Below are 19,185 nucleotides of genomic sequence, written 5' to 3'. Positions count from 1 at the left end.
CCCTAAACCCCAAACTAACCCATCTTATATACTAGTATTAATTTTTCATATAATCGTGTTTAATTAAAAATATTCCATATCAAAGTATTTTTGACAGAGGATTATGTGATAATCACATTTTTTTTCACTTGCACTACCTATTTGATTATAAAATGTTTCAATTTAAGCTCAGTAAATGCTCCAATTGATATACGAAAACGGTTTGGATTGTAGTAGTAAATGAATTATGAAAGCATAGTAATTTTTAATAGGTGTGTGACTGATGTTTCGGAAGTTTTTTTCTTGATTCAATTAAAGGTTTTATCGTAGATCACTCTCACGTTTCATTGTGCGCTCTTCTCATTTTCTGACTGATATCTTGACCCTTTGGTCAGTATCAGGATTTTGGTCTTTTGAGTGGGTTCTTTAGATCCAGTTAGGTGAATTGTTTTTAAGAGACTAGCGGAGCTGTTTGGATTTGGGTGAAAAAAGTTTAGGATTGGAGTGAAATATAAGAAAGGTTTCTTTTAAACTATCTATAATAATAATAAAATAATAAACACTTATAATAATATTTTGAATTAATAAAAAATATTAATTTATTGAAGTATGAGGTGTGTGTTTTCACTTCAAGTCAATATATCCACACCCCTTAAATATATATTTGAATTTGAATTTGAATTTGAAATTGTGTTATGGAGAAGGGTAAAAGTGGAAGGTGAAGTGATTTTACAGAAATGGACACGAGATGATGGTTTTGGTTCTAAAGCAACTAACTGGCAAAGATGGGTTTACAGCTTATTCGCGCGTTCCACGCGTTTTGCCTCAATTCATTTTTTGTGAGCAAGTCAACTTCAAATTGAGCATTCTCACAACATCTTTTTCACTAACATTATTTATTATCAATAATAATAACACATTCTCTTCTTCATTACATTTGGCTTTTTCGTTTAAACTTAGATTTGCAACTAACTTTTCTCTCTCTATTTGGAACATGATTGATTGTTTAAGTTGCAAGGCCACATTCTGTTAGTTGTACCACGTGCAAAGGAATGAAACAATATGCATTTTAGACGTAAATAATGTGCGATTCAAGTAAAGATGTTCAAATATCTATGGATTATAACAACTTTATGTTATAGGTTATAATAATCATCGTCAAAAATTTAAATTAAAATTAAAATTAAAGGGTGTTTATAATTTAATTTGGATTGGCTGTGAAGAAAAAAAAACTTATGAAACACTTGGGTTAATTAATTTATATTAGTTTGATGAAAAAAATATTGAATTCGAACTAATCTAACCTAATTCTTTTTGAAATTTTGATTGAATTGATGGTTTCAGATTTCGTTTGTTTCATATTTTTCAAGGATTCATTTGAGTGAGAGTAAAGTCTTTGACTAATAATGAATTCTTCTCTTGCCTAATTTTTTCATTTAAGAAACAACACTTGTTAAATAAATAACCAGCAAAATTAATTTTTTTTTAGAACCACAACTTGATACGACTTATAAATCAAGTTAATATAATTTTCAATTTTATTTGAAGATAAAAAGAAGAAAATTAACTTAAATTATTATGTTTGCCATTTATAATTACATGAAATGAAGTCATGAAATTTTTGGAAATATTATAGTAGCTAAGAATATTTTATAAAAGTGGGTGCAAACTTCATATTATAAGTTAATTTTATAAAGTTGGGTTAGGTTTAAGTTATTTTTTAATATTTATCTAAAATTTATCTTCTGAAAAAAATGTTGGACTTATTAAATCATTGTCGAATTATGTTATAGGTTAATTTTATAAAGTTGAATTAGGTTTGAAGTTATTTTTTAATATTTATCTAAAATTTATCTTAATGAAAAATTGTTGGACTTATCAAATCGTTATCGGATTACCCATAAGAGATAAACACATTTTATAATATACAAGTAGCGCAAACATCGTTTTATAATTTTATAAACAGGTTTATAGAATTTAATTAACCATTAAACTTAAAATCCACTTCCTAATTAAAAACTAATTTGAATAAAAATATATGTCAAAATCCAACATTTTCTTTTCAATACTCTAATTAATTTAGTGGTCAATTACTCAAATCAATTAATTCTTGAATGCACTTAATCTTGTCTCTCTTCCTACTTTTAACTTGTCAAGATCCACCATAAAGTCCACAAGTTCTAACTTTTCTCTCACGTCTAAATTAACAATATAAAGTACATGTACATTTTCTTACAAAATAAGGCATAATAGATTAAAATTTGACTAATATAAAAAAAAAACACTTAACAGTCACATTCATGAAACACAGGCTTCACATATCTCTTCTAATTTTATTGTTGAAATTCCATTCTTTGTTTCTAATGGTTAAATTTTTCCATTGTGCTTCGCATATAATAAATATTTTTTCTATGTATTTATGAAAGCAAAGTTCTTTTATCAATTCCTCTAAAAAAATCATTATTATTACAGAAAGCAATGTTTTTCCAAATATGATTATTAACAGTGATTAAGGTAGCTGTTTTCATGTGCACTTATGTTTTGACCAAATCACCATAATTATATTGCTTTTTCATGGAAGACGATAGAGCAAGCTTCAAAACTAAGAATGGGCTTTGCTTCAGAAGTTAGTAAATAAATAAATATATTGAGTGCATTTGAAGATATATATTTATAAAAGAAGACAAATTTAATATTTAAATATAAAAAATAAGAGTCCTTGGATTCTCACATGTCTGCCAATTAAGAGAATGAGTAGCAAAATAATATAATGTTGAAAAAATGTTATATTATATTACTTACCTTGTCCTACCAAACTATATGCTATTTTCACCAACACTACCACACGGAAATTTGCTTTTTGGAAAACAAATCTAAAGTTTTATTACAAGCATTGGATTTAACGTTTTACAAAAATAAAATATATTTTAAATTGTTTTGAAAATATTTTCTGTAATAATACATTTTATCATGTAGTGATGGAGAATTATCAAAATAAACTAATTAAAAATCAATAGTAAGTTAAGTATTTTAGAATATTTTTCTAGAATCATTCAATTCAGAAATTTCTTAATATTATATTTATACCTATATAAAGAAGATTTCTCCTCATAACTGTTTTTTATACACAAATATTTTTTGATTTTGTTTTTATTAATATATTTTATTTTATTATTTTATCTTTTAAATTTTAAAATTATAAAAATGAGCATTTGGTCAATATTTTTATGAATCACTTAAAACTAATATTATAACTATTGCTTCTGTTATATATGTCTTTTTCTTCTTCATTGCACTTGTGTTGTTCCCCGCATTTTTTATTTGAAGTAAACAAGATAAAGAGAGAGTAAATCATTAAGTTTGATAGAAAAACTGTTTTGGAAAACACGTTCCAAAAAGTATATCACATGTTCTGGAAATCTTGTTTTAAAATCCTGTTTCATAACACATCTAATAAGTTTTGGAAAGTTTGTTCCAAGAAACTCATTCCATAAAATATCTTATAAGTTTTAGAAAATTTATTATGAGTTCGTTATAGAAAACCCGTTCCAAAATGCATCTCATATGTTTTATAAATTGTTTTTTGGGATTTTTGTTCCATAAATCGTGATCTGAAAAATCCATAAAGTTTGTTATAGAAGATTTTCAAAATAGGTAGTCCAGAAGTTATCCTTGTGAAAGATAAAATGGTCATTCTAAAAATTATGGGATGCAGTTAGTACTTATATGGAGGTACATGAAGAAAAATTTGAAAGAAAAAGCTAAAGTGGAGAGTTGGCTCAGGACGAGTCATAATGGATAAATTCTTACTGCACTTACATACATTACATACATTTCTTATGCAACCCCACAAACATAAAAATTTCAATATTGTTATTTTTAAATCGACAATTCAGAATTTTTTTATTTATTTTTGGATTACACAATCTGAAAAATAACGACTTTTAAATTTCATAATCTAAAATTTATTTTTTAATTTTATAATCCATAAGTTAAAAATGACTTATAACAAATATATAGTTGAAAAATATAACTATGATGATAGAAAAAATAACGACTTTTAAATTTCATAATTTAAAATTTATTTTTTAGATTTTATAATCCATAAGTTAAAAATGACTTATAACAAACATAGTTGAAAAATATAACTATGATGGAAAAAATAACGACTTTTAAATATCATAATCTAAAATTTATTTTTTAGATTTTATAATCCATAAGTTAAAAATGACTTATAACAAAGTTGAAAAATATAACTATGATGATGGAAAAGATAACTACGATGATGGAAGTCAATCCGAACTGTATAATCTTAAGTATTCTTTTAAGATAAAAAATTATTTCTTGATCATATAATAAAAAAACCAAAAATAACTTTGAGGTTGTATAATTTGAAAGTTTTTTTAGATTGAAAAATTCATAAGATATTTTAGATTTCTAAATTATATAATTTAGAAAGGATAAAATGAGTATACTTATGAAGGTAATGGGATGTAGAGAAGTGTAGGAAGAATTTACTACCATAATAATTAACAAATAGACTAAACATTAGACCTAAGTCGAAACATTATGCTCAGGCATTATTAAAAACAAAACATGTTATTGTGGAATTGACTTTCTAGAATGTAATTTGAAGAGAACAATTTCTCCCTACACCTCCATACCTCTCTTCAGTGTATTAAATCTTTATATTAATTGTGAAAAATCAGTTTTAATTTTTAATTTTTTAAAATAATCTTAATATCAGTTTTTTAAATAACTTCAGTTGTTTCCGTGCAGCACAATATATTTTTTCCAATCACAAGTCACAATATTTGGAAATATCAGTTTTTTAAATAACTTCAGTTGTTTCCGTGCAGCACAATATATTTTTTCCAATCACAAGTCACAATATTTGGAGAACAATTTCATCTTTCGAGTGAGAGATTTATGAGAAAATTCTTTGTATTTGTATTCGACTTTCTTTAGTGTAAAGATATTTTTTATTTTTAGTTTTGTACTCCATCTTTTCATGTCTTTGAATTTTTGTTTAGGTTTTGTGGTTTCGGGATTGTATAATTTGAAAGGTATTCCCATATCTATAAATACCTTTTGAATTGTATAATCCAAAATACATTAAGTAATCACCATCACTTCACTTGAAAATGAAAAAAATTTCTACTCAAAAAGGATATTATTGGAATAGTTTTTTTTTTTGAGATTTTGGAGAAAGATAGAGAAAAGAATTTGTCTTTGACCAGAGGTGAAAAAATCCAAAATACATAAACATACCCATTTGGCAGAACAATAAATCCAAACCTTTAAGATCGCAAGTTATGTGAAAGGCCTCTTGCTTTCTGCACTCCTTAATTATTACCTGCACTCCTATAACTTTTAAAATGCATTTTCTATCATGTCTTATTTTATTTTTTTTAGCTCAAAATATTCGTATTAATATTAATAGAAATTATTTATTACACAGATCAACAAAATCCAACCTTGCTCCTGCCCAAATTAACTATATATATCTCTCATAGGTCAGAAATAATGAATGTATTTTTTGAGGTTTAAAGGAGAAATATATTATAAAAATGAAAAATATGATTACCAGAACTCAAATAAAACCCTCATCCCACTTCCAGCAAACATCTAAAGTTAAAACCAGAAATCTTAACAAAATGTAATAAACCGAAATATGCATCACATAAACTGAACTATTCACAAATAAACTTGAAAACATCATGTTACCTTTATATCTAACACTGTTTATGCATCTTGCTTATGCATCTTCACACATAAATCACAAGAAATAACCTTGTACCAGTTACTAAGGGCTCTATGCAAGGAGTGCTATGATGAAATAATCAACAGATCCACCGCAATCGAGCATGAAGTATTCAGATTATGAGGTTGTTGACAAAATATATTATAAACACTGAAAGATTTGATAACTGGAACCACATTAATCGAACAACATAATTCTGAAAAACAATACAAGTCATATCATTCAAACAGTATAAGAAATTTAACACTGCTCTAAAGATTATACCTGACATCGATTCTGTTTCACACCAGATATGATGATATCTAGGCAGCAGCAATACATCACTATTAATTTCCATGGGATCAAACACAAAAAAAAAACAAAATGAGTTAATACATTGCGAATACGAAAGAAGTAATCACAGGTGTACAATATAATTCTTGAGATGTTTGATGTTGCATGAATAAAATTAAGAGAAATCGTAGATCCGTCAACGAGATCTTCAAATTCAAACAATAAGCAGAGTCACTGAAATCTTACAACATATCCTTGCTAAAACAATACACAATACTACGGTTATTGATCATACCGTTAAGGTTGTTGATCCCAGATTTCCAGAAATCAAACAAATCACAGAATGAAATTGTTAAAATTGACAGATCTCGATGGATCAACAAATCACGTATATAAAAAAAATAAAAAACAACAAAGATCCATACATATACCATGATAATTCTCATTATTCACCCTATGTATAATAAAATCTGTTCATAATAAAGGAATTTAAACAAAAAAACAAAAGAGAAACTACATTTCCACGTTCATTCCGCTTAGAGGCACCAAAAACGGATTGGGAGAGAGTATCAGATCTTAGGAATCAGATAAGAGAGAAACTACATTTCCACATTGTTGTCGCTTCAAGGCACCGAAAATCAATCAACGGATCGGGAGAGTGTCAGATCTGAGGATTCCTTGCTCAGACTCGCGCGGCCACGGTTGGAACAGCAGCGACGGCAGCGGCGGCGGGGCCGCGGAGGAAGGAGAGGAAACCGGTGGTCTGAGAGGCATCCTGCTCGTCGAGGAAAAGATCCTCAGGCACGCGGAATGCACCGTGAAGGCAAATGGCGGCGACGCCGAGCATGAGAGCGGAAATGAGGACGGAGCCGACGCTGGTGAGGAAGACGACGAAGACGGTGAGCGCGGAGAGGATAGCTAGGGTTTCGAAATCGGAGAAGGTTCGGCCAAGGATGACGAGAGGCTGGTCGGAGGGGCGGAAGAGGTAGAGGAAGGTCCAGGAGGCGAGGAGGCCGGCGAGGAGGACAAGGGAGAAGGGATTGGTGAGGAGCGAGATCACAAGGATCAACGAAACGACGGCGTAGTAGTTGACGCGGAAGTAGGAGAAGTTCTTGCGCACGCGGAGCGTGGCTTCAGAGAACGATTCTGGTTTTGAGAAGGCGGAGCGGTCCGCGAGCTCCGCCCAGGGGCGCCGCTGGTCGAGGCCGTGGCGAAGGGAAGCGGACAGGTTGTTGATGAAGGCGCGGAAGGCGGGGTTGTTGGCAGGAGCCTCGGACATCACCGCGCCGGGACCTCCTGCGGCGGCGGGTTGGGCGTTGGAAATTGGTAGGATGGGAGGCGCTGTGGAAGACATGGTTCTGGAGAGAGAAAGCGGTAGAACTGGTTTTAGCCTTAGAGAGAGAAAATGTGAAAGGAAGAATGGGAGGTGTTTTGAATTTATATTTATTAATTTTGTTTTGTTGCTTAGTGGTGAAGGTTACGAACGCATCACCGACGAAAAACACAGTAGCGTTTGGGGTTCTTCTTCGTCACTCACACTTCGTTTGCCTCTTCTATCACTTCTATCATGTCTTATTTGAATGTTGGATCCTTCTTTTATTTTTGTTCTGTGGTGGCTATTCCATTGAGCTTTGATGGTGATTTGAAGCTGTATAAATGACTAGGTCAGGATGTAAAAAAGGACTCAAGGACATATTTGACTTTTTGCTTTTACTATGGAGTGCATGTTAGAATTAAGGGAGTGCAGAAAGAAAAAGTTATGTGAAATACATTATTCGGCCCGTCATTTTCTTAGCAACTAGGTGGATTTATAGTGAGAGATAATCTTATGGTAATTGCTTCCTGCACCCAACAGAACTTGCATCCAACATAATTTAAAAAAAATTAAAAATATCCTTTATTCTAAAAATAGAAAATCCCGAATTGAAAATAATGAACATAATTCTCATTCATGGTTAACAGGTTGAAAATAAAACTATATCGAATTATATGGAAAATAACAAATTAGAAAGGCGCTGAAATTTATTTTGATAAATTACTGAAATGTCATTTTAACAATACTTGTAATAATTAAATAATAACATAAAGTTTAATTTATATTTGTTTTTTTTTAATTTCACTTAATTTTAATTTTAAATAAAATACGCACACACACACCCACGTACATAATAAAAAGAATATATTTATGTTTTAAAAATTAATGGTTAAAACTTCAAAAACTTAATCATCAGATCGACATTTAAAACTATCCTAAAATTTTTATATTCACATTTGTGTACAAGTATTTATAAGTATTTAAGAAAAATATCATAAAAAAATCTTAACTATCTTTCTCGTAAATATGACAATTATTTTAAAATTTGTTATTAGTAAGTTTAAGTTATTTTTGTAGGGAATAGTGAATTATTAAGAATGCACTAGTCTTGTATATTTTTATTAGAAGTTTAACATTTGATTGACTTAAAATAATATATAATAATAATTTTATTATTATTATTTTCAATAATAACCAATGTAAAATATTATTTGTATATTGAATGATTTTGTAACATTTCTGACTTTCACTTTATGGTAAAAAGATAAAAAATAAAGAGTATTTATGATCTTTTAAAAATATATAAATTTTAAATATTTGTAAATCAATAAATCTTAATCATAAAAATCTTTAAAAAGTCCCATATTTATACAAAATCTTTTCAAATTCGTCTTATGTATTTTTTTAAAAATATCTCAATTGAATATTCCTTAAATAGAGACATTTAAGACAAAAAAAACCATAACATAGGAGAAAATATATTGGAGTTTGTAGTTCTAAACAGTTTTGGTATTTGCAGTGTAAAAGTTTTATGCATTTAGTTTGTTAAGGAAGGAAACGGGAAGAAAAGTTTTCTCTCTCTGTATATATATATATATATATATATATATATATATATATATATATATATATATATATATAAATTTCAATCCAAACTAATTTTATGATTTTATAATTTTTTATCTTTAAATTAGTATAAATTTATTTTGGAAAAGTTTTATTCAATTTTATTCTTTTTCTCTTTTTTTTTCTTCCATTTTTTTTATCTTACAATTTTATTTAGTATTAGCAAGGGGCGTTATTCGTTTTCTTTATTATGTAGTATTTTATGATAATTACAAGTAAATTAATTAATGTGATAAATAAAGTGATAATTTTAGAAAAAATATCAAATTACTGAAGAATTTTTTTTTTTTTTCATTTCTTAATATTTTTTTTTATCAGTAAACAATAAGTTAATATTGTTTTTTACTATTAAATACACATGGACTTCAACAAATCATTAAACACAAACTAATTTCTTAAAAAATAATTTAATATTTATTTTATTATTAAATACACCTATTACCATAAATCATTAAATACAAATTAACTTCCCAATAAATAACGTAATATTGTTTTGACTATTGAAAACACAAACTACAATAAAATCATTAAATACAAATTAATTTTTAAAATAAAAATAATTAATACTAAATTAAATATTATTTTAAAGATTAAAAACATAATTAATATTTAAAATAATTTGTATTATTAATAAAATTTATTAATTATTTTAAAATTAATATTTAATTAGTTATTAAGATTTTTTTTAAAGTTATGAAATTTCTACAAAGCATTAAATTAAATTTTTAGATGAAAATTTTTGTTGTTTGTAATAATCCTATTAAGTTTTAATAAGATCGAGAAGAGGATATTGTGGTACTAAAAAAAGACATAATTGTTTGTTGAATTAATATAAACAAGATACAATTTGAGCATTCACCATATTCAATTTCTAATTCTATTATGCAAAGTTACTTTTGTAATGTTTAACATGTTTAAAAGTCTTCTCATAGTAATAGTTTTATGTTGTGATGGATGATTATTGTTATTTTAGATGTATGTGAAACTAAAATATCAAATTTTGTAATATGAATTTAAAAAAATTAAAATTGTATTAAACTATTACAGGTCATGAATGACAAAACTACCTTATGTGTATTAGGAAATTACCATGATGGTATTTAGTATATAACTACTTGTATATAAATATTTTTGAAAAATTACAAGTTCCAAAGTTTTATTATATATATTAAATAAGGCGTTACAATCTACACTTTATAAAATATTGTTTTTCCATTTTTTTTTCACTTTCGAAAGTTGATGGTTTTATATTTCAGTGGTTTCATTTCATGATGGACTTTCAAGTATTTGAAGTCATGCATTAATTTATTTACAATAATTCATTCATTGATTATATTTATAAGTTTAAATATTAAATACAAATAAATGCAAAATATTAAAGAAAATATATATTTTTTCTGTATTTTAATTTTAATTTAAAAATAATTAATTTCGAAGTAAAATAATAATTTTATAATACAAAAATTTATTTTTTTCAAAAAAATTAAATTTGTAGATAACTTTTTTAATGATACTGAGATATAGATAAAAAGGTGTGGGTAGATATTTAAATAAACATAAATTATTAATAAACTATGTAATAAAAGTGTTTGAGTTTTAAGGGTTCATTTACTATATTTATGATTTTCTTTATGAAATACATAAAAAGTATTTGTTTTCAGTATTTTTTAAATAGAAAATATATTTGTGCTCAATATAAATGTATAAAATAAAGGATATATATAAAAATAAAAAATAAAACTAATCACATAAATAAGATTTTTTTTTCTTAATAAAAAATTTTGGAAACAAGATTTCGATAAAAAAAAATGAACTTAATTTTCTTTGAAAAATTATTTTTTTTAATAAATAAAAAATAAATAAATGTGATTCCAGTTCTATTTAAAAAAAAAAACACGTTTTAAGAGCAAACTAACTAAAAATAGTTAACTTAAATTGTAACGGGTAGAACAGTTATATTACTCTTTTTTAATTGTGACATTTTTAGAAAAAATGTTTTTTTATCTATTATTTTAAAATTTTAAGATAGCATATATATACATATATTTAACTATACTCTTAATTTAATTAATATAGACAGAAAATGAAAAGAAATATTATAAATTACTCAAATTTATATAAAAAGTAAAAAAACTAAATAATACTTAGGATTAGTACCCAATTTAGAAAGATTTAAACTTTTAAAATTAAAAAATAAAATAATTAATTCCGAGATCTGAATAAAGAGAAAGAAATATAAAAGCAATTACTAACTTTAATTTGTTTGGTTCAAAAGTGAAATTATATTAGGTGAATTACACGGTTTTTTTGACCATGATGGAGTTATTTTTTTAGTTTTTTTATCAAAATGGGGTCCGTTTAAAAAAATTTATAAATTTAGGCAAGTCGTGTCAATTTGGCACGACTTCATATGCACAAATCGTCCCAATTAGGCACGACTACTGCCTTGTCATACTGAAGTCGTGCCAACTTGACACGACTTCTGTCCTGTTAGAGAGAGGAAGACAGAAGTCGTGCCTAATTGGGACGATTTGTGCATATGAAGTCGTGTCGAATTGATACGACTTGCCTAAATTTGTAATTTTTTTTAAACGAATCTCATTTTAATAAAAAACAAAAAAAAAATCTCATGATGGTTAAAAAACCGTGTAATTCACCTAATATAATTTCACTTTTGAAATGTATTTAATTCTCAAAAGAAAAACATATCTAGAATTAATTGCAATTCATAATTATTTCAGAGAAAATAAATCTAAAAAAGTATTAAAATAAGGAAACAATCTTTACAATAATGAATTTAAACGCATATACGATTTCCAATATTTATAATTATCTTTAAAAGCATCATATATGAATAAATTATTTATAGAAACAAAAATGAAGTTGACCAGATATTAAGGATTAAATGTTACTCAATTAACTTGTTCTGATTTTCTGCATTACCACTTAGCACACTCTCACTTATAAATACCACTGTTATTCATTCATTCATCAAATCTTAACCTTAACCTTCCACTTCATCTTCTTCCTCATCTTCTTTCATCTTCTTCTCATCTCATGTTCATGGCTTCGTCTAACAGTTTGCTTCCTTTGGCCCTTTTAATGGTTCTCTGTGTACCAGCCTTCTCATATGACAGTACATGGCAGAGTGCCCATGCAACTTTCTATGGTGACATGCAAGGTGGAGAAACCATGCGTAAGTAAAAACTCTCCCTCATAACTTTATATATGTAATATAAATTCACTGTATCATTCTCAGTTTCTGCATATTTTTTTCCATTTAATTAGTTTTGTTCCCTTTGTATTCATTATTATTCTGTGTTCATCTATCAATGCTACTAATCTGTTAGAGAGAGGAAGAAGAGGGGATGAAGAAGTGCATTAATTATTATTTAAAAATCATTTATTTCTTCATTATCGTGATTTTAAATCATTAATGTATTGTTTCGAAAGTTAGTAATTAGAAAACAAAGAGTAAAAAATGAGATTTTTTTTTTGTTAATTATTATTTATATTGTCTACACTTTTATTTATTTATTTTGTCCATCTTTTCTTTTTAACGGTAGGTTTTTTAATAAAATCTGTTTAACTTATATATATATATATATATATTATTTTTTTAAATTTTAACCTGAGATAATTGTTTAATTATATTCTTTATTTAATTAATATAGAAAGAAAAACATTAATTATAACAACAGAAGAAAAAAATTATAACGACACGTAAATATATTTATAAACCAAGAAAACTAAAAAAGGCATAACAGATAACTTACCAAAAAATAGATTAAAAGTAGAAAAATGGAATATTTTTCTTAAGTATATAGAACATTCAACGTACGGAAAGATGCTATTTCTATTTTCATACATAAACAAATTTGGAACAACACATCTCTTTCTTCGAAACACAGGAAGAAGAAGATACAAAATTTGATCTGCAAATTTTCTGTCTCGAAAGAGACAGAAAGGTAGTTTAGATATTTTTCTTTATCATTAATTATTATTTACAAACTTTTGTCCGTATTGCATTCAATTTTATAAATTAAGCAATATTCATTACCATACAAAAGAATAAATGATGCAGAAATTTTGTTTTGGCAGAGCAGATAAAGATAAAAACAGTGTAGGAAAACGAAAAGCAAAGAATCTAAGATACTGTACATGAGTACAGAAATTAAGAAAACTGCACTCCATTAATTAATTTGTATTTTTTCAAAATTCTGATTACTGTTTTGAATGACACATGATATGCAGAGGGAGCTTGTGGTTATGGTAATCTCTTCCAGCAGGGTTACGGGCTTGAAACTGCAGCCCTAAGCACAGCACTATTCAACAATGGTCTGAGTTGTGGTGCATGTTTTGAGATAAAGTGTGTGGACGATCCTCAATGGTGCATTCCAAATGCAGGCTCAATCAAAGTGACTGCAACAAATTTCTGTCCTCCCAATTACTCCTCACCAAATTTTGACCATTGGTGCAACCCTCCGCAGAAACACTTTGACTTGTCCATGAGTATGTTCACCACCATTGCCGAGTACAAAGCTGGGATCATCCCAGTGAAGTATCGTCGTGTGCCATGCTCCAAATCTGGGGGTGTCAAGTTCCAAACTGCTGGGAACCCTTATTGGCTTCAAGTTTTGCTGTACAACGTTGGCGATGGTGGTGATGTTTCTCAGGTGAACATCAAAGGTTCCAACAGCAATGGGTGGACATCCATGTCTAGGGTTTGGGGACAGAATTGGGTCACTGGAGAGAACTTGGTGGGGCAATCTTTGTCCTTTCAGGTAAGTACCAGTGATGGAAGAGTGTTGGAGTTTGATGGGGCTATACCTTCCAATTGGCAATTTGGGCAGAGCTACGAGGCCAACACAAATTTTTAGGTTTTGTGTTTGTGCTGTTTCTGCTCATAAAGTTATAGGAGTATGATGTTTCTAGTGTAAAATTGTACTTTCACATGTTTAAAAAATAAACTTTCACTTCATGTCTCATTTTAGTAATGTATATTAATTAGTATTTTAAGTTAAAAAAGAAAAAAATAGATATAACTATTAATTAATTGATTTTAAAGTTGTTATTTTTATTAATAGGCGTTAAAATATGAACTAGTCGTTTCAATTACATTCAAGTCTCTCGTTCACTTAACTATGCACTGATTTTTATTATTTTACAAAATGCTAACTTCAATACAACTTTAATGCTTTTTTTATGAATGAAAAGAATAAATAAATATGCAGCAGTTAAGCATCTTTCAACCCTATTACAGTTTCTCTAAATTATAATTTATGTATAACCCACAAAATTAGCAAAAAGAAAAAAATTGAAATTTATGTATAACCCACAAAACCAATAAAAGAGTATTCCAAGCTATAATCAACATATAAGTTAGATATATTGATATGAAAGTAACAAATACCCAATAGCCTCTTTAGTAGCCAAAATACAAAATTTAACTCCAACACTAAAAACATTGGTTAAGAAATTACAAAATATTCTTTTAAATAACAACTTGTACACTCTCTCATATACAACTCTAACCATATTTTTATTTATTTATTAATATCTCAACTGTAACCTTAATTAAGAAACAGTATAACTTACATGAACGCTAATTTTAATACAATTAATTTTACAAACATAATTTTTTATATATATAACTAAATAAGATATTATTAATAATGAATATTTTATATTTCATTTTTTAATTACTGACTTAAAAGTATATATTTCCATCATAAGAGGAAGAAATGAGTAGAAAATTTATTGGTATTTGAATTTATTAATTACAATAGAAAAGTAAACAGCGAATAAAAGTAGTTTGTCCCTTTTTAAGCCTCTTTTTGGATGGAGTTCTTGCACAAGAGGAATTGAAGACAGAGAAGGGGAGTTATGGTAGCAGTTTGGACTAGTGAATTTGAACTGATTTTGCAAAAAGATAAATCCTTAAAACAAGTATAAAACATATAGATAATGATTCAAACTTACTAGAAGACTACCCTTGATGTATGGCGTGCAAGGAGGCTCACATGGAAATGATATTCACTCCACCACAGAAATAACATTATTACGTGCTAGAGACATTAATAAAGACATTTATTACAAGGGATTATAGAGAATTTACATAGTCCAAATACTCAAGACATTAACATAAACTTCGCAATGCACCCATATAAACCAACAAGTTAACATAAAATCACAATGTCCAATTACATTCGTTGTATTGTAACAATGGGAAATCTCAGTTTTACTTCCAGTCAAGCATGTCCAACAGCCACAAGACTTCTTCCTTAGAATTTGCCACATCACAGAAATCCATCTGGATCCCAAATACATCCATAAGATCTTCTTTTTTATCTTCCATGAATAGCAAAGAGATCCATGCACGGATGCCAGACAAAAAAGGGTAGCAAGGGGCTATGTCTAGGTAATCAAAAGCCAATGCTCTATATGATGAGCGATCAATATAATCAAACATGGATTTATTTATTATGCGAGCAACCTTTTTTGAATCCTTCCTCCCAACCATGACAGAGACACTAACATTCTGATTTTGTCCTGAAGGGATAGTAAACCTGGGTTCCACAGGAAAAGTCATCTTGTATTCCGAACCTTCCAATTGAAATTTGAGCAATTCACAAACCCCAGATGCTGGAATTCTAAAACCTGCTTGAAGGACAGAACCAGGCACCACTTCTGAGAAGATTAATATGTTTTCAGCCCAAATGTCAATGAAAAAATCCAAATCATCAAATGATATTCTTGGAGGGAGAAGAATTCTACGGTGCTGACGTTTATAAAAGGTTTTGTACAAGTTGTAGTAGGTTAAAGTTGAAGGATTAGGTTGCTTGCAGATTGAAGGCCATCTCTTGGCACACAGACATTTCCAAAAGAAATCATCTCTAGCTATGTCTTTCCACAGCTTACAAACAGACATGCAAGAAGCAAGATCAACACCCTCCAGGAATGGGAAAACAGCCTTCAGAACTTCTTCAGATGCCATTGCTAGTTCCAAGATGCAAAAAAATTGAATATATTGTTGATCACACACTGCAATAAAAAAAACCCACACGTAAATACTACGAGGATTCCAAGAGGATGAAAGTGAAGATATGAAGAATAAACTATCTAAAGCCTTTCAAGAGCAAGACTCAACATAAATACTTTACTAAGAAAACATAAGTCCACATCAAATAAAACCCGTAATAATTAATAATTGACAGCACATTGAAATGCATAAAAGATTCATGTTACCTTCCAAATAGAATTACTATAAACAGAGAAAATTCTCCATGATAAATTCAGAAAACTTTGAAAAGAAAAATACAGTGTGGCGACGACCAAACCTCCACCAAAACAGTGATATTATATACACATAGTTGATACAATTCTTTTCTTAATGCAATTTAGGTTGGAAGATTAGAATTTTCAAACATGCTCCATTCCATCACAATGCACCAAAAGCAAACCAAATATTATTCAATCCATAAACGAATTACCCTCTTTCTTTCAAAATTCCAAAGGAAGAGTTTGCCAGATTAGAAAGAAGAAATTAGGATCAGTTTGAAGTCAACGCTGGTTTCACTAATCTATAAGATAAGTCCCGACTTGAAGACAAACCATATGACAGTTTTTAAAACATGGAGCATTATGAGACAAGTTGTAGGATTTTAAAACTAACTCAACAGTCCTCTTTTGTCACCAATTCACCCCATTCCCAACCCTATACCTAAAGTCGACAATCTTATTTCACCATATGTGATGAAAATCTGTCTATTGGATAACTTAAGGACTCAACCAACATTATTTCTGATCACCATGAAAGAAAAGAAAAGAAAAAGAATTGGATATTTGCTCTATTAAAATGTTAATGTTTTGGCTATCCCCATCCTCACAAACTTCACGTTAATGAAAGAATAAAATGAACAAGGAAATAGATACAGAATTTTTAGGCTAAGCATACAAAAGGTCAAACAATGATTACACAACTCTTGCAACATCCATCATAAAGTTCTAATAAATGACAGTTATTTAATCCTCGAAAGGATTCTGCTTCTTCAGGGAATAAAATCTATCCAAAATAATTCTTTCCAGATACAGGGTATGATTGGGTGTGCAGGCAGAAAACAGAGGTTGCAAAATAATCTGCAACGAAAAATCAATATGAAGTGAATTGAGATTAAAATTCTAAATTGATCATCCAGGTAAAATGTTGCTAACGACTTCATTAGTCCACAGATTTTTGCAACCAAATTTGTTTCTCAATCTTCATTCTCGTGAAAAACTAAAGTCAGAAAATAAAAGAATGAGTTTAGTTACTATTTTATATCTTTGAGAGACTAGCTTGTTGACCAATATAGTTGAAGGGGTAAAATGGTAGCGAATAGCATTTGAACTATCAATTTGCTTAAAATGTATCCTCCACCATTTCGTATTTGGTATAGTAGCAAATATACTTTCGTTGCTAATGTTTTACCATAAAACTTTACAGAATAATCAGCATATCACACCAGTAGACACCCTAAAACTCAAATCCATCAACATACAACAACAATAACCATGTCTCAAAAAATCATTTGATATAATTATTTAAAAATTAATATTTTCTATATTTTAGTTTTACAAGAATCAAAGCAAGATCATTTTACACTCCATATCAACAACTTCAACTAACATCCATCAATAACAAAAACTGGGCCGGGGGGTGGGGGAAGGTACATGCACATCATGACATGATTCATGATCACAACAATGTTACGGAAGAGAAGGACACAGAAAAAAAAACCCAATGATTGTGCAGGAAGAAGAGAGACAATGAAGCTAAGGACAGAACTACATAACTAAAATTGACGAAACAGGTTGGGACATACCTTAATAACAAATGGAATGTGCTGAATTCCTATTTATTTTGGTTCCTCTGCCATACAACAAAATGAAATAAAGTTTCAATAACATCGTTTAATACCGCACATATGAAAAATAAAAGAAAAATAAAAAAGCGTTGAAATTGACAAATTCGAAATAAAAGTACCCAAGCAGTCTACAAGGCATGTGTCCAGCAATGAGATGTCGAGCTAGAAGGAAAAATGAAGAAAAACCGATTATGCTAAATCATGCAAACGATGATGAAAAACCTAAAAATTGAACATAAAATATTAAACCATGGCACCGTGAAGAGGGGGTTACCGGCGTGAGATGAAACGGTTAGTGGCGCGTAGCGCACGGCGGAGGAGGAGTGGTGAGGGAAATGGATCTGATCCTGGAACCATAAAAGGGAAGGAGAGAGAAGAGAAGAGAAGAGAGGGTGAGGGGAGTGAAAAGAGAGAGGTTATTAGAAGAAAAAAACAGAGAGCTTGGGAAAGTGTGAAAATCATAGAGGCCCAACAGTGGGCCCAAACTAAACTGACCCAAAAATTGATAACGGAACAAAGAAACAATTTTAGTTTTTTAATCAATTCAAGTGCTTACAGCAAAAAATAAGAAGTAGGCCTCTCCACATTTTAGTCGCGAGTTTTAAAGTTTTTAAATCTATAATATAACTAGTTTTTAGTTTTTGAAAAATGAGCTTATAGTTTTGAAATTTAACATTTTTCTAATTTTTAGTTTCAAAATAAATTTGTTTAAAAATCTTTATTATGTTCCAAATATGTAGTTACGAACGGACACACAGATATGTATAATCTCTAAAATGTAGGACACAAGGACACCTGATCTATATATTATATAATTTTATATAATTATAAATTATATAAATTAACAATAAAAATTTATGTGCATAAATATGTTTCAGATATTTTTTGGAGAAAAAAAATGTTTTTCATGACTAGTTCAAAAGGACTTGTTCCTTATTTTTATAATCACAATAAAAATTTATACAATAAATTTGAGTTTTTAGAAAAACAATGTATGTCTCATTTTTAAAATTTTGTTAGAACTGTGGTAAAATTGTTAGAAATCCAACAAACATTTTTAAATTTGACATTTTACTAATATGTGTCCTACAGTGTCCGATATATGTATTTGACACAAACACATCATTTAAGAGGAGTGTCCGAACCTCAGAAGTTAAAAATAGTCACCTAAAAAAATCAACTTAATAAACAAGTAGGTGAATAATTAATTACAGTTTAATCAAAATTTAAATTGTAATCATAACTACATTAATTATTTATATGTCATAATTACTTGAAAAAATTCATTCAAAAAAAGTTTATGAAAGTAACATGTAAAAAGC

General features: G+C 28.6%; 3 protein-coding genes across 5 annotated transcripts; 1 reads left to right on the top strand and 2 right to left on the bottom strand.

The window, feature by feature from the left end:
- Window positions 1-6,388: 6,388 nt before the first annotated feature.
- On the bottom strand, window positions 6,389-7,637 carry LOC137823878 (PRA1 family protein B4-like). The gene has a single exon (XM_068629187.1). The coding sequence runs from the start codon at window positions 7,368-7,370 to the stop codon at window positions 6,699-6,701; it is 672 nt and encodes a 223-aa protein (XP_068485288.1). The 5' UTR covers window positions 7,371-7,637; the 3' UTR covers window positions 6,389-6,698.
- A 4,260-nt stretch (window positions 7,638-11,897) lies between these two features.
- Window positions 11,898-13,938, top strand: LOC137823875 (expansin-A22-like). Its single transcript, XM_068629183.1, has 2 exons — window positions 11,898-12,153; window positions 13,212-13,938. The coding sequence occupies exons 1-2, from the start codon at window positions 12,015-12,017 to the stop codon at window positions 13,835-13,837; spliced, it is 765 nt and encodes a 254-aa protein (XP_068485284.1). The 5' UTR covers window positions 11,898-12,014; the 3' UTR covers window positions 13,838-13,938.
- Window positions 13,939-15,023: 1,085 nt separating this feature from the next.
- LOC137823876 (F-box protein At5g39250) lies at window positions 15,024-18,291 on the bottom strand. 3 transcript variants are annotated; one of them, XM_068629186.1, is made up of 4 exons: window positions 18,138-18,291; window positions 17,983-18,025; window positions 17,822-17,868; window positions 15,024-17,096 (listed from the first exon to the last, which is right to left on the bottom strand). In XM_068629186.1, the coding sequence occupies exon 4, from the start codon at window positions 15,952-15,954 to the stop codon at window positions 15,199-15,201; it is 756 nt and encodes a 251-aa protein (XP_068485287.1). In that variant the 5' UTR covers window positions 15,955-17,096; window positions 17,822-17,868; window positions 17,983-18,025; window positions 18,138-18,291; the 3' UTR covers window positions 15,024-15,198. The 3 variants fall into 3 exon arrangements, with proteins under 3 accessions (XP_068485287.1, XP_068485285.1, XP_068485286.1); XM_068629184.1 differs by having other exon boundaries at window positions 15,024-16,001; window positions 18,138-18,289; XM_068629185.1 differs by having other exon boundaries at window positions 15,024-16,001; window positions 18,121-18,269.
- Between the last annotated feature and the right edge of the window lie 894 nt (window positions 18,292-19,185).

Source organism: Phaseolus vulgaris, chromosome 8 (genome assembly GCF_000499845.2).
Source record: "Phaseolus vulgaris cultivar G19833 chromosome 8, P. vulgaris v2.0, whole genome shotgun sequence".
In the NCBI taxonomy this organism is placed as follows: domain Eukaryota; kingdom Viridiplantae; phylum Streptophyta; class Magnoliopsida; order Fabales; family Fabaceae; genus Phaseolus; species Phaseolus vulgaris.
This window is presented reverse-complemented; position numbering and strand designations above follow the sequence as displayed.

Bases quoted from the DNA above. Each gene is read 5' to 3' on its own strand.
- LOC137823878 (XM_068629187.1), bottom strand. From the start codon at position 7,370: ATGTCTTCCACAGCGCCTCCCATCCTACCAATTTCCAACGCCCAACCC.
- LOC137823876 (XM_068629186.1), bottom strand. From the start codon at position 15,954: ATGGCATCTGAAGAAGTTCTGAAGGCTGTTTTCCCATTCCTGGAGGGT.
- LOC137823875 (XM_068629183.1), top strand. From the start codon at position 12,015: ATGTTCATGGCTTCGTCTAACAGTTTGCTTCCTTTGGCCCTTTTAATG. The intron at 12,154-13,211 runs GTAAGTAAAAAC...CATGATATGCAG, and splicing joins GCAAGGTGGAGAAACCATGC to AGGGAGCTTGTGGTTATGGT.